Here is a 14,958-nt window from a genome sequence, read left to right as displayed (position 1 = left end):
ATGGGGCCGGATTTGAGAATCACTGGCCTATAACTGTGTCTGACAGAGCTATGATTGTTTTGTCTATGAAGATTTGAGAAATCATCTTTCATACATGTATCATATCAGCCATTCACGAAGAGTCTTTTCTAAACCTCTGAACAAGTTCTACTTTAGCCTCCAGACTCCATCTGCCTTCCCTTCCCACCCCCATATCAGCTGCCACTGTTAGAGCACTCTGAACAATTATCATTCCTGTCTTTCCAGATGTGAATATTGAGGCTCAGAGAGGCAAAATAACTTGCCCAAGGTCATAAGTAGTAGAGCTAGGATCTTAACACAGGCCTGCCTGACTCCAAAGTCTATCCTCTCCCCTATTACTTTCTGTTGTTATCACTTCTTCAGGTTTTGTCTGTCCTGATGGAGACCATCAGATGTCTCAATGATAACTGTTGCATGGTTTTCCTCTGCTCAGGGGACTAACACTCTTTCTTCTGATGATAGTCTGTGTAAGGATTGGCCAAGACTCTATGTGAAGGCACTTTGGGTGCTGTTATGGATTATAGGGGATGTGGGATAATTAGTGGGGAGCATCCTGCCAATCATTTGAGTGTCCATGTCTCCATTGTCAGGTTCGCCTGGAGTGGCCCACAGACTTAGCCATCAACCCAATGGACAACTCTCTTTATGTCCTTGACAACAATGTGGTCCTGCAAATCTCTGAAAATCACCAGGTACGCATTGTTGCCGGGAGGCCCATGCACTGCCAGGTCCCTGGCATCGACCACTTCCTGCTGAGCAAGGTGGCCATCCATGCAACCCTGGAGTCAGCCACTGCTTTGGCGGTTTCACACAATGGGGTCCTATATATTGCTGAGACTGATGAGAAAAAGATCAACCGCATCAGGCAGGTCACCACCAGTGGAGAGATCTCCCTAGTTGCTGGGGCCCCCAGTGGCTGTGACTGTAAAAATGATGCCAACTGTGATTGTTTCTCTGGAGATGATGGCTACGCCAAGGATGCAAAGCTGAATACCCCGTCTTCCTTGGCTGTGTGTGCTGATGGTGAGCTTTACGTGGCCGACCTCGGGAATATTCGAATTCGGTTTATCCGGAAGAACAAGCCTTTCCTCAACACCCAGAACATGTATGAGTTGTCCTCACCCATCGACCAGGAGCTCTACCTGTTTGATACCAGTGGCAAGCATCTCTATACCCAAAGCCTGCCCACAGGAGACTACCTGTACAACTTCACCTACACTGGAGATGGTGATGTCACCCTCATCACAGACAACAATGGCAACATGGTGAATGTGCGCCGAGATTCTACTGGGATGCCTCTCTGGCTGGTGGTCCCAGATGGCCAGGTATATTGGGTGACCATGGGCACCAACAGTGCACTCAAAAGTGTGACCACACAAGGACACGAGCTGGCCATGATGACATACCATGGCAACTCTGGCCTTCTGGCAACCAAAAGCAATGAAAATGGATGGACAACCTTTTATGAGTAAGTATCCAGCTGAGGCCATTTGATGGCTATTTCTTTAGATGCCTTGCAGGTTAGAGATGAATTGATGGAGTGTTCATTCTTGAATGTATTTCATTTTAGTTCAGGACCCGAAATGCAAACCATTACCTTTAATATACTCTCATGTTCATATTCTAGATCATTTCTCCTGAGAAGGAAATTGTGTAGTGGAGAAGCCACGAGCTTTGGAATCAGAGGAGTTGGGCTTCCATCCCAGCTCTGCCATGGAATTCATCTCTCTAGGCCTCAGATCTACATCTGTAAAATGCTTATGGTGAACATAGTACAGGGAGAGGATGCAGATGAAAAATACTTGATAAACTGTTAGCATCTTCAGATGACCACTGTCCAGAAACATGGCAGGGAAGAAGGAGCAATTCCATGTGGGTGATTTTTTTGCATAATTGAAGCTCACATCTTCAAGTATCAATTTTTTTAAAAAAATTCTGACCATTTTAGATGCACTTGTCATGAAGTGTATTACATAGCGTCCTTTCTGAAGCATGTGATATGGATATAACATAACCTTTCTTTTTATGAGTCAGGATTGTTAATAAGGATGAGCACCAATTGCATGTTATGCTGTCGTATGAGAGAGTTTCTGTGGGGAGACAAGAACGCAGAACCCTTTGCCCTGCCTGAAGTGATGCTCAACTACTCTTTTCTGGGCCCCTCCATGTGGAGTTACCGTGTCCCTGTTTGTGTTCAGTCACAGTGCTCACCTCTAGCTACATCCCTACTTCATCCGCTACTGGGCTTCTTCAGTGGTGTGAGAAGCAGAAGTTCAGCTTATTACAATCCCAGCCAAAATTAAATAACTGTATGAAAAGATTTTGTAATATATATATATATATACACACACACCTTTGGTTTTAATTTATTTATTTATGTGCTGTGCTGAGGATCGAACCCAGTACCTCACATGTGCCAGGGGAGTGTTCCACCACTGAGCCACAACCCCAGCCCTCTACTTAGATTTTCTTAAAGCTTTTTTTCCCCCAAGATGTTAGCCATGTTCCAGGCAACTGAGACTGCTGATTATGTCACCATTAGATAAGTGTGCAGGAGAAGGGGAAGAAACTAGTCTTGTTGAACATCAGCAGCGGGCCAGGAGCTACACTCATCCTTCACAGCAGCTGGGATGATGGCTGATTTTATCTGTTTTATGGAAGTAGAAACTGAGGACAGACCCATTTGCATGCTGTTATATAGTGAGAACACAACAGAACTCAAATCTGTCTGAGGCCAAAGCTCTTGCTCTTTCATTTCTGCCCTGTTGCCCTCCCCGACGCCACCCCTGCTGAGGTCGTTAATCCCAAATGAACTTGAATCCTCAAACCCCACATTCTTCTCAAACTGGATCAAGCATCAGTTTCTCACAATCCTGGAATCCAAAGGAAAAGGACCTATAATTGATTTTTAAATATAACTTACACCAAAAAATGTCACAGTAGTTTGTACAAAGTTCACTAACTAAATTCCTTTCTCCAAACAAGGACCTTGTTAATTGCAAAGAAAAGACAAAGATCCAGGAAAACAGCAATTATCTTGATTAACTCATTGAAATGGAAATACGCTAAATAATTCAATTTTCCCCATGGCCCATGGAAATCTCATACATTATTTAGCCAATACAGGGGTTTCTTTGTCAAAGCAAGTCTGTACACTTAATTAGTTCCCAAGGTCACTCCCTCAGAACCCAAACTGAATGCCTGCACGTCACTACTACTCGTACTCTCCACCACCCTGAAATCTAAAACCATTTCCTACACCTCTACCAGACAGGGTCGCTTCCTCTCTTTTCCTGTTGAAATATACAGCCATAGTTTATGTTTTATGAAGAAGGAAATGTTATTACAATTGCTTTTTATAAAACAGCATTTGAAATTCCAAAGAATCCACTTTATAGTAGTACACAAGAGAAGCACTGATCCTTCTTGACACAAACCAGAAGTGGAAGACAAAAACCCTAAAAAAAAAAAACTCACTTTTTCTGAGATTCCTCTGTATGCCAGGCTCTTTCCCATTTAATCTTCATAGCACCCACAAAATGGCAAACCATAAGCTTGATACAGACAAATTACCAAAGGTCTCATGGTACATCATTTCTCAGATAACAGGAATTTATCTTCCACATTTTTTACCTATGACTATGCTAAAGCACAGAGAGATTAGAGAGCAAGCTTAAAATCACGTAGTAGGTATAGAACACAACTGGAACACAAGTCCACGTTCCTCCAATTGCACTGGCCTGGTTCATCTGTGTTTTTGTGACTTATCTTTACGATAGAGATTAAAGTAGTTTCTAGTTTATAAGGATAGTCTGAGGTTCAAAATGTCAATGAGATAAAATATGGAAAGCTCAATAAAATGATAGTGACTGCTATTATTATTATTATTATTATTTCACACAATATTGTGGTAATACCAGTAATTACAGAAATGTTATTTGGACATGAAATATATTAGCCAGGAGCAGTTTGCAAGTAAACTAATCAGAGGAGCTAACCAAAGTTTTAATAGGAGTAGGAATCAAAAGAGCGAACTCAAATGTCGAGTAGAACATATTAAGGTGTGAACTAAGAAAGAGGTCAGATCCCCGAGGATATCCTAAATGCCTGGAAAATGGCATACCAAAGTGGGCCAAAGTAAAGTGATTCCGCTCCAGAACAAAGTAAGGGAGCCAGGTACGTGTTTTCACTGGATGTTAGCCATGTGACTCTGCAGCCTGGCTGGCCTCCAGGCCCCCATCTCAACCAGACAGAAAGAATCCCTATCCTTACCCCATTTCTGAGCCATTCTGAGAATCAAAAACTAAATTAATATTGAGAGGAAAAAATATTTTGCAAGCTATAAAGCTTCCTAGAAATAAGGGTGTAACACTGTTTATCATCATGGTATTTCTTAACAAGGTTTTGTACGGGTTTTGCCAATGAGCCATTTGCTCTAGTGAAATTTCTCCCTTTAGCTCCAAGAGGCAGTTTAGTAGATTCAAATTCAAATGTTCTACTGAAAAAAAAAATCTATCCAGGCCTGACTGTGACATGGGCTATTACTGAAACAAGTTTTAAGTTGGCTTTATCGATCTTCCTAACAGATTAAATAATACATCTAACATAAACATCACACACTTCAGAGCAACTTGGAGTTCACAGCTCTGGAGATTCAAGGTTACTTTCCTTCCCTCAGTCCTTGGGTTTTTAAACCTCTAAGGACTGTACAATGGAGGCCTCTTCTCCAGGGAGGGGTATCAATGCTGTCAGACTTGGCTCAAGGTCAAAGAGCATTTGGTGGCTAAGAAAATGTCCTGATAGCATGAGGCTCCTTCCAAAATTGAGAGCTGGAGATGTAGCTCAGTGGTAGAGTGCTTTCCTAGCATGTGTAAGGACCTAGGTTCAATCCCCAGTACCACAAAATAGGTAAATAAACAAAATTGACTTCCTGTGTAGGCAAGAGCAACCAACTCATCTAAGTGTCTTAGCAGAAGGTGATTATGGTCTACCATAGTGCCTGATGACAGCTCCTGTTATAGCTATGTTCCCCTTAACTACTGTGAGAACCTTACTAATTTATCTCTGTGTCAAGCTGAGGGCTTGCCACCTTGAAAATGATTCACTAAATATTTTATAAATGAAACATAAATTCATGAGGGAAGGGAGATAAAGAAAGGGAGGGAAATATGCTATAGTGAGAAGAAGGTTGGATTCAAATCCCAGTTCCCAACATTATCAGTGCTCATGGAAAGACACAGAATTCAACTCAAAGCATCAAATGAACAGATTTGGCTTGGGGATATGAGAGTTAAGAAAGAGCATCATTCCCAATCTTATAATGAAAATAAGCCAGACAACAGGCAAATTCATGAGTTTTCCTTGAACTCCTCAGAGGTAATAGGGCAATAAACTAGCCCAGACCCAAGGAGGGACAGACACATGCAGAGAGAGCGAGATAAGATGTGAGCTTAGTTAGCTTCCCAGGGATGGACGCAACAGGAACTAGTAGAAGGAGCTCATTAGAATGGCCACCATATTTCTGAAGGCCAAGTGTGTATGGGCAAGAGAGTGTGAAGCCCTGGGACCTGAAATTGAAGGAGTCCACATCCTCTTCAGGAGTTTTCTGACCCCCACCAGGAGTTTCTCCACAGAAAAGAGTGAAGATTTAAGAAAGTGGAGTCTTTGCTAGACCTGGGAAGGGGTGGAGCAACTGCTGAGGAGGAGAGCACAAATAGGGGTCCACCCAGACCCCTGTCACCCTGTGTCCCCTGAGGAGCAAAACCTTCACCTGTGAAGAGAAGGCAAGTCACTCTCCTACTTTAGACACTGGTGGAAACACATGCAACTGAATGAGGAAAGAAAAGCAGAAAAAGTAACTAGTGCTAGAGAGGAGCAGGAATCTGTAATGAGCCCAGAACTGCCTCCTGAGAAGGGGTGGAGCACTGAGGAGACCACAGTCCCCAAGGTCAGGGACACACACATACCTGAGGCTGAGTCCTCCTCAGGACAAGAGAACTCACCCACAACCACCTCCTAGTGGTTAAAAAGCTGAAAGCAATGGTGCAGAGCAAAGCACTGCTGGGAGAAGGATGGAAAGGGGGCAGGGGTAGATGGAGACCCCTGATTTGTGGCACAAAGAACCTACAGCTAAGGATGGAGTAGACACTGAGGTAAAGAGAAAAAAAGTTGGCAAACCAGTTTCTCACCCTAAGCACAAAAACTCACTAAAAGAACTTAAAGACTATGATGCACTGAGGTCAACCACAGAAATGAGGAACTTCAAAGTCAACCCAACTCCTAACTAAATTAACTCACACCCCCTCCCTGAAGTCCCAGCAGAAGGAAACTCATTTCCAAACACAAGCCCTCAACCTGAGTGTCTACTGTGCCACACAAGATGTCACATTTTCCAACTGAACAAACGTAAGGGCAAGACAAAGCAAAAAGGTATCATCAGAACCATATTCTGATATGACACAGATGTTGAAAACATCTTTCACAGAATTTAAAATAACTGTAATTATATCAAAAGCTCTAATGGAAAAGGTGAACAATTTGCAAGATCAGATGGATAATTTTAGTAAGGAGATAGAAAGTCTAAGAAAGAATCAAACAGAAATGCTAGAAATGAGAAACACAGCTACAGAGATGAAGAATGCCTCTCATGGGCTCATTGCTCCTGGTGACACAGCATGACACAGCTGAGGGAGGAAGGCAGGCCAATCGAAATTACCCAAATGAAAACACAGGAGAAAAAGAGAGGAAAAGAATGCTTCAAACACTGTGGGACAACATCAAATGGTCTAGTATACACATAACCAGAATTCTAGGAGATGAGCTGAAAAACAGGCAGAGGAATATCTGAGGAGATAATGGCCAAGAATTATTCATAATTAATAATGGACCACAGATCCAAAAAGTAAAAAAAAAAACAAGCAGAATAAATACACACACACACACACACACACACACACACTTCCAGACATATCATATTCAAACTGCTGAATACAAAAAAGAAAATCTTCAAAGCAGCCAGAAAAAAGAACAAACAAAAATTACAGCAGACTTCTCATCAGAAACCACACACGCTAGAAGACAGAAGTTTAGAAAGAAAGAAAAAAACTGTCCACTCAGATGTGATACTCAGCAAAACACCTTTCAAATGAAGGCATGTTTTAGAGGTACAGACAGGGATAAGGGGACCAAGAAAAGACGCTGAGGCACCCAGGCACTAAAAACAGAACATCCATTACCAAGCCTCAGGCTGAAGGTCAAGGTCAGGGGAGAGCAGGATACTGTTGCTAAAGCCCCCTGGGAAGGAGAAAGCATCTGGTAGAAGCTGCAATCATAGATGGATGCAGCTACTACTGGGGAAATGGCAGTGAAGGAGAGAGTGAGGAAAAGCTTGTTCTGACCGCCAGTGCCTCGTCAGTGCCTGCCATGGACTTAGCCAAAGTAGATGCAAGCCAGCCCAGGTACCCAGTGATGCAGTCTGCAGAGGTCAGCCTCTCTGGGCACAGAAAAGGGCAGAGAATGGTGAGGGAGGGCATGCTGAATAACCAGCACAGAGGCTGACTGGCTCTGCAACATGTTAGACATAAGGGTCAGAGCCAATACTCAACCCCAGGTAAACCTGAACCCAACACGCTTTCCACCGCACGCTGGACTTCAGTGCAACGTGGGAGAGAGATAGAACTGCACTGGGAAGGAGGACTAAGGACTACATCCTGGGAATCCGACAGGCTAGAATTCATTGTTGGGACTTAATTTTATAGGAAAAAGATAGTGAGTACAAATTTTTACTGCAGAAGCCAGTAAGTGCCCTGGCTCTGACCTGATTATAGAGTGGACAATGATGTAGTGATGCCGTTCATTATGGTGACAGGGGCCAAGGGAACTACTGGAGTGCACGGACAGTGAACTCTAATTATTCACAGATGACACTGTGTCCATTTCCCTCGTTGGTGATGACAGTATTTGGAACAGTCGCAGATGAAAGTTGTAATACTCAGATCTTTTTTCTGAACGAAAAGTTAAAATCAACAACAGTTTAGTATCAGAGAGGCAATTTGGCATTTTCCTTGCTAGCTGCACATAGTAAGTGGTTCAGGATGAAGTATCAAGTGTGAAGAAGCAGGCCTTACAGTGTGTGAAGATACCCTTTAGCAGTCCTCTTCTGAGAGCCAAGTTCACAGCAACTCGATGAATCTTTTATGTGTTTTCTTTCACTGTGCTCCAGAGATGCTTTGGGAAAATGGAGTGAAGAAAAGTCAGTGGAATGAAATAATGGAAAGCCAATCATCAGGCCATCTCTATCCTCCCTCCAAGAGGGGGCCTGGCATCGCTGCAAAAGTCAACTGCAGCAGTAGCCAAGCGAAGCATCTTGAAGGGAAAACTGTCAGTCTTCTTGACCCGCTTGGGACTTCCAAACAGAATTTTTTCTTTAACACAGTGATGAATACAAAGGTTTTGATTTGAAACAGCATCATTTTTATGGAAAGCTTGATGAAAGAACACATTCTTTAAGGTCAGACAGACCTGACATTGAATCTCTATTCTTTTACGAGCTGTGTCATTTTAGGCAAGTTACTTATCTTCTCTGAGCCTAATCATCACCATTTGTGAAATGACAATAATAGTCCCTACCTCAAGAGATGGTTACAAGCATGATGCTTGGTACCTAAAAGATACTCAGTGAATATATGTGAACTTTCTCTTCCTCACACAGAGAGCGGAGGGAGTGGTAAACTCTTAGTTGCTTTCAATCCATGTTTTGAATAATCAGCAATAATACCTACTATTATGTATTTATTCATTCATTCAATGAATATTACTGAGTACCTTCTATATGTTGGGTAATCCTCAAGGCACTGAGAGTATAGACAAGGTCCCTGTCCCCATGGAGCTTATCTTTCAGTAGGAGGAAACTGATAAGTAATTAAACAAGATAATAAGTGCAATGAAGACAATATGGTAAGATAACGTGACAGAGATGGGCGACCTATCTATTTTACAAATGGTGGTCAGGGAAGGCCCCATTTGAACCGAAACTTGAATGGTAAAACTGGCCATACCTACAATGGAGGGAAGAGTATCCCCTGCAAAGGGACAGTCAGTGTAAGCACCTCCAGGACGGACTGAGCTTGGCATGTTTGGGGAAAACATTGGGGCAATGAGTCAGAGATGCAGAACACGGGTCAAGGGGGAGGTGGAAGGAGAGACAGTAAGAAGTCAGGTCAGGAAACAACATGTATCCCATTTGTTTACAATAAAAAAAAAAAGAAGTCAGGTCAGTCACATTGTTAAGCATCTCCTCCATGTCTAGCACTCTAAGTTCTGGATACACTAATAACCAATTGAAATGCCTGCCTCAGGGAGTTGACATTCCAGTGAGGACAGTCCCCTGGGGTCCTGAAGGCCCTGGTAAGAAGTTTACATGCATTTTAAATATGTTACCTCTTTTGGTCTTCACAATGTCTCTATGAGCTCGATGTTAGTATCTGCGTGTACAGAAGAGGAAACAAAAGACTCAACGAAGTTATGCTGCATTATGTAACCTGCCCAAAATGCTGTAATCTGTGGTGGGGGTTTGAGGCAGGTGGAAGACAGAAGCGAGCACTCATCCTCCAGGGTCACATTGCTAGCAAGTGTGGAGCCAGGCTTCAAGGCCTAGACTGTCTGACTCCAAGGACTTCATGCCCACCATTCCTTCCATTTCTCAGGGTGAGAAAGAATACTTATCACTGCTTTCTGGGTTCCCACAAGAAAAGCCATGATAGTCATAAATAAGCCATTGTCCAGATGTCACCCAGTCACAGGACGGGGCTTAAGGCAACCACTTGGAGTCTAGAGTACACAGAACTGCCCCTTCCAGGCCCCTGCACCTGTTTGAGCAGCTTTGCAGCAGAGCAGAAAGGGTTCTGCAGAAGCAACCCACAGGGCAAAGGTGTTCAAGGTCCACAGAAGGGCCATTCCAATTCTTCCCATGTGGAGTCGGAAGAAACTGTTCTGATGGGATAATCACAGGTATTGATCAAGCAGCAGAGAGATCCAGTGGCATTTCTCAAGCTCTGAAAGGTAGTGAAATGAATGAATAGGAGACAAAATTTTACAAATTGGTTGTTCTATTCGATGTTCATTTAATTAAGACATTGAGTCCTTGTAATGGAAAATGTGAGGAGTGGAAATTAAGGGTTTTGGCCGTCTCATATAAAATGAAAACCAGATCTTGAAGGCATGGGGCCTTTTCACTGTATCTTCTTCAGGCTCAATTTAATTATGCATTACAGGCTACCTTCAATGATAATTACAATTGTCTGCCTTGATACAAAACCTCTTTCTGTCTTGGAGACTAAAACTCTGGGGAGATGCCTAGGGAGATGGCTGAAGTATCTCTTAGTGAGAGCAGTTGCTTCCATGTGTGCATTCAGCAGATGTTTATCAGGTGCCTACTGTGTGTCCAGTTTCTGTCATGTCATGCAGAAGGCAGAGTGTGACTAAGTCATGGCCTGTCCTCTCCTACAGAGCAAGAATGAGGCCTTGAATGTCCAGTCCTGCATTCCTTTACTTGCTCAGCCAGCATTCCCTGCCTGTCTTCTCTATGCCAGTCTCAATTCTGCTGAAGCAGGGATGAACTGGGAGTAGGTCCTCCTGGGTCACAGTGCTGGCAGGTGGCAGAATCCAAGTGGTGTGACACTAGATTCCCAGCCTGGTAACCTAACTCCACAAAACTCTCCTGACCTGGAGCACTCATAGTCCCAAGAGGGAAATGACCTGTACACCAGCACCCCGGCACAGGGGAAGCATTCTAGAAAAAGCAGGAGCACTTTTATATGCTCCTCACAGTACCCCTGGGTGGTAGGCAGGACTGGGGTGCCCTCTCCACTTTGTGAATTAGGAAAGGAAAACTCAGAATGATAAATCATTTTCCTCCAGTTAGACATGTTGACAGCAGGTGACCAAGACTTGAGCAAGGAGATGAGGGAGATAGGGGACTGTATCTGACCAAAAAGGAAAGCAGAACACACAAAACCATGGCATGAGCTAGAACATTCCAGCTATAGTCCTGTCCTATTTCTGTTACTCAGTGCTATCTCTTGGCTTTCAGGTATGACAGCTTTGGCCGCCTGACAAATGTGACCTTCCCTACTGGCCAGGTGAGCAGTTTTCAAAGTGACACAGACAGCTCGGTGCATGTCCAGGTAGAGACTTCCAGCAAGGATGATGTCACCATAACCACCAACCTGTCTGCCTCAGGTGCCTTTTACACACTGCTGCAAGGTAAGCCAGGCGAGGCCTGGAGCCTCTGGGACACAGGGCTGGGAAGATCCCTTTGTAGGAAGAATGAGCCTGGAAATGCTGCTTCAGGAGCTGCCCAAGTACAGGAAAGAATTACAACTGATCTCTCTCCGTATTGCCACCTATTTTGTAAAACACACAAGCCAGAGTCCTGGAAATTCTCTCCCAGAAGCTTCAGAGTAATATTTCATTGTCCCATCCCATTATCATCCGAACAAAGGGGAGAGAATCCATTAGCTGCTAATCCAGGTGACCTCGCCATTCTGCCATTCTGGCTCTCAGATTAAAAGACTTACACTCACTCTGGTGCAGGCGAGGACAAAGGACAAGAATAATTACACGTAATTATGAAAGGGATTTAGTCATGGAGAAGTCCTTCCTGAAGCCCACGTGAGGTTTGTTCCTCTGCTAGGATTCCATAGAAAAGAGGCTCTTCTCGGCATCTGTCAAATCCTCCCAGAGTCAGGTTGGTCTTTTAGTTTCAGGTAAATCTCACGATGGAACCTTGCTGTCAATTGTCTTGCCTCAACTGTTCTCATGGGATGTGGTGTCCCAGGGTGGGCTTGAAGCTTTATTGGAAAAAAATTCCCTAAAAAGCCCTGCCTGACTCTTTCTCACCCTCTGATGGCTCTTTCTACACCCAAAGGCTTTGCCACAAAGCAGGATAAAGAAGCTTTGTGCTAAAAATCAGAGGCCACGTTCAAGTTCTGACTCTGCCACTACATTACCCACCATATTCCTCAGTTTTATGCTCCAGGAAAAGAAAGTAAGTTGAAACTGTGTTGAGTGGTGTGAGGCAGTATGGGGTCATGGAGGAACCCAGGGCCCCTGTGCCCACTGTGCCAGTTCCCTCCATGTGAACTAGAAGGGGTCTGTCTTATCTGAGCCTCAGTTTCTAGGTCTGGAAAGTGGGGCTGCATTATAATACCTGATCGCAGGCTGCTCAGATGATCTCTTTAGACAATATTTATAAAGAGACTTACATGGGCCAGGCAGAGTATTGCTCTGTAAGTACTTGTTGGGTTAATTGAGTCATTAATTGATTAACAAGTATTTTGAGTTACCATAAAAGAATAAATGTTTGTATATTTGTACAACAGCTTTTGTTCACAAAGGTAGTCCTTCACTTTTCAAAGAACTCAAGGAATAATAGTGATACTCAAAGAGAGAGAAACCAAGCCCTGACATTTCTTCCCCACCAAGCATCTTTTTTTTAATTTTTTTAAAAATTTTTTACAGACTGCATTTTGATTCATTTACACAAATGGTATACATCTTTTCATTTCTATGGTTGTACACAATGTAGATAGATTCATACCATTTGTGTAATCATACATGAACTTAGGGTAATGATGTCCATTGCTGGTGGAGTTGCAAATTGGTGCAGTCACTCAGGAAAACAGTGTGGAGAATCCTGAGAAAACTTGGAATGGACCCAACTTTTGATCCAGTTATCCCACTCCCTGATTTATACCCAAAGGACTTAAAATTAGCATATTACAGTAATGCAGCCACATCAATATTTATAGCAGCTCAATTCATAATAGCTAGGTTGTGGAACCAACCTAGATGCCCTTCAACAGATGAATGGATAAAGAAACTGTGGTATAAATACACAATGGAATATTATTCAGCCATAAAGAAGAATAATATTATAGCATTTGCAGATAAATGGATGGAATTAGAGAATATCATGCTAAGTAAAATAAGCCAATCCCCCAAAACCAAAGGCCAAATGTTTTCCCTGATAAGTGGATAATGATATATAATGGGGGTAGGGAGGGGTGGGAGAAGAATGGAGGAACTTTAGATTACATAGAGGGAAATGAGAGGGAGGGGGTGTGAAAAATGGTGGAATGAGACAGACATCATTACCCACCAAGCACCTTTAACAGTGGGTTGAGACACCCCAAGAATTTATCCCCTGGCAGGGTTACTGCCAACAGAAGACACCAGCTCCCAACCAGCCAGGATAGCAGGGCCAATGATTCCTCCAGATGCTTTCCTTCAGGTCTGTTTTCTTCCCAGTGGTGAAGAATTGTGTTATCCATCCACTGTATACTACTCCACCTGCTTTGAGCATTTTTTTCCCCAAAGATTAATGCAGCCTTCTTATATTTGGGCAACTTTTTAAAATTCCAGAGTGCCATATTCCTCTATGTTAAAATGTATCATCAATTTAATAACAGTTTTTCAGGTGGAGGAAAAAAGGACACACTGCTTGAAATGCATAGCTGGCCTGTAAGACACACTCCAATTTCAGAACATTGAGATGTGAAAAGGAAACGTGCATCCTGGGATCCAAGAGCTACAGTACCTGTTTCCCCCTTTCGTATCACTGTCAAGCTCCCTTTGCTTCTTGCACACCAGGCTCAGATGCTTGGCTTCACATCCGCCTCAGTAGAGTCCTGGCGAAGAGCCCTTTCGTTTCATTCTGTCTGAGCTCTGGGAAGTAATAAGAAGCAGCTACTAATGAGCAGCAGCCTTGGGAAGTCACAGCCTGCATTAAGTGAGGATCGTGTGACATAGGCCTCTGCAGATGCCGGTCCATCCAAAGTCCCCAGTAATGGACATATGTGGATGCAGCAAGGAGTAGCTCTAGAAAGATAAATTGACAGGCTTTTTCACTCTTCAGAGGAAGTAAAATACAGATTGTCAGCGAATGATGCATAGCAACTTTGGGGCAGATTTTAGAACTCATGTGTGCAAGGGAGAAAGTGTGAAAAGATCGAAGGTAAAGGGAGTATAAGAAGGGTGACCAATTTGATATCATTCTAACAGAGAAGATTTGGTGAGGATTTCCAATGAAAACTATACCCTTGTGACTTGACGTAACCTAGATCATACCTAGTTTAATCAAGCAAATATTTACTGTACATAAAAGTATAGCAATAAAGATATCTAACATTTCTGGCACACTTTTCAGCTACAAAAGTATTGTTTTTAGCATTTTATACTCATAATCTTATTTAATCCTGATCACAAGCTGGTTAGGCAGGTCTTGCTAATATCTCCATTTTCCAAAAGAAGGCAATGAGCGGTTAAGTAGCTTGCCCTAAGTCACACACCTGAAAGAATATTTGAACTTAGATAAATAGGCTCCATAGCCCATTCTTATAGCCACTAAAGGCTAGGAAGGGTTTTTTGTTTTTGTTTTTGTTTTTTTTTTTTTTTTTGGAAGAGCTATTGAAGGACCATGAACAGTACTACAAAAGTTCACTATTATAGTTGTGTAAAGTGGGGTGGTAGAGAGAGAGGAGAGACAAGAACATGATGACCACCTCAATGCCCCGCACATTGAACTAGAAATAGCCAACATTTACATAGCACCACCTGGCACATCCTGTCCTTAGCTCCTCGCGTTCCTCTCGCTTCACTCTCAGAGCATCCCTGTGAGACAAGTTCAAAGTTATTACCTGTATTATACAGTGAAGCAACAGAGGCACGCCAGGCCGTGCACGTGGCCAAGGTCTCGCAGCAAGACCGTGGCAGAGCTGGAACCCAAGCCCACAGTCTTAGTCTCTGCGCAGTGGCACCTCTCCATGAGCACGCAGACATTGGAGAGTATGTTCACCGCAGAGCAGTGGACCCTGCCCCACTCAGCTGTGAGCCACTGATGAGCCCACACAGAGGCTGAGACGTGTACAGGAGGAAAGG

General features: G+C 43.3%; 1 protein-coding gene across 2 annotated transcripts in view; it reads left to right on the top strand.

Moving 5' to 3' along the window:
* Tenm4 (teneurin transmembrane protein 4) overlaps positions 1 to 14,958 on the top strand; it is a 712,052-nt gene that overhangs the window by 676,433 nt on the left and 20,661 nt on the right. For both annotated transcript variants that reach the window (XM_047517532.1, XM_047517531.1), the window contains 2 exons: positions 612 to 1,489; positions 11,111 to 11,283. In XM_047517532.1, the coding sequence (XP_047373488.1) occupies positions 612 to 1,489; positions 11,111 to 11,283 (1,051 nt within the window). The remainder of the gene's footprint in view (positions 1 to 611; positions 1,490 to 11,110; positions 11,284 to 14,958) is intronic.

The sequence above is a fragment of the Sciurus carolinensis genome, chromosome 11 (assembly GCF_902686445.1).
Source record: "Sciurus carolinensis chromosome 11, mSciCar1.2, whole genome shotgun sequence".
Classification (NCBI taxonomy): Eukaryota; Metazoa; Chordata; class Mammalia; order Rodentia; family Sciuridae; genus Sciurus; species Sciurus carolinensis.
The sequence above is the reverse complement of the archived record's forward strand: the minus strand, read 5'-3'. Positions and strand labels throughout refer to the sequence as shown.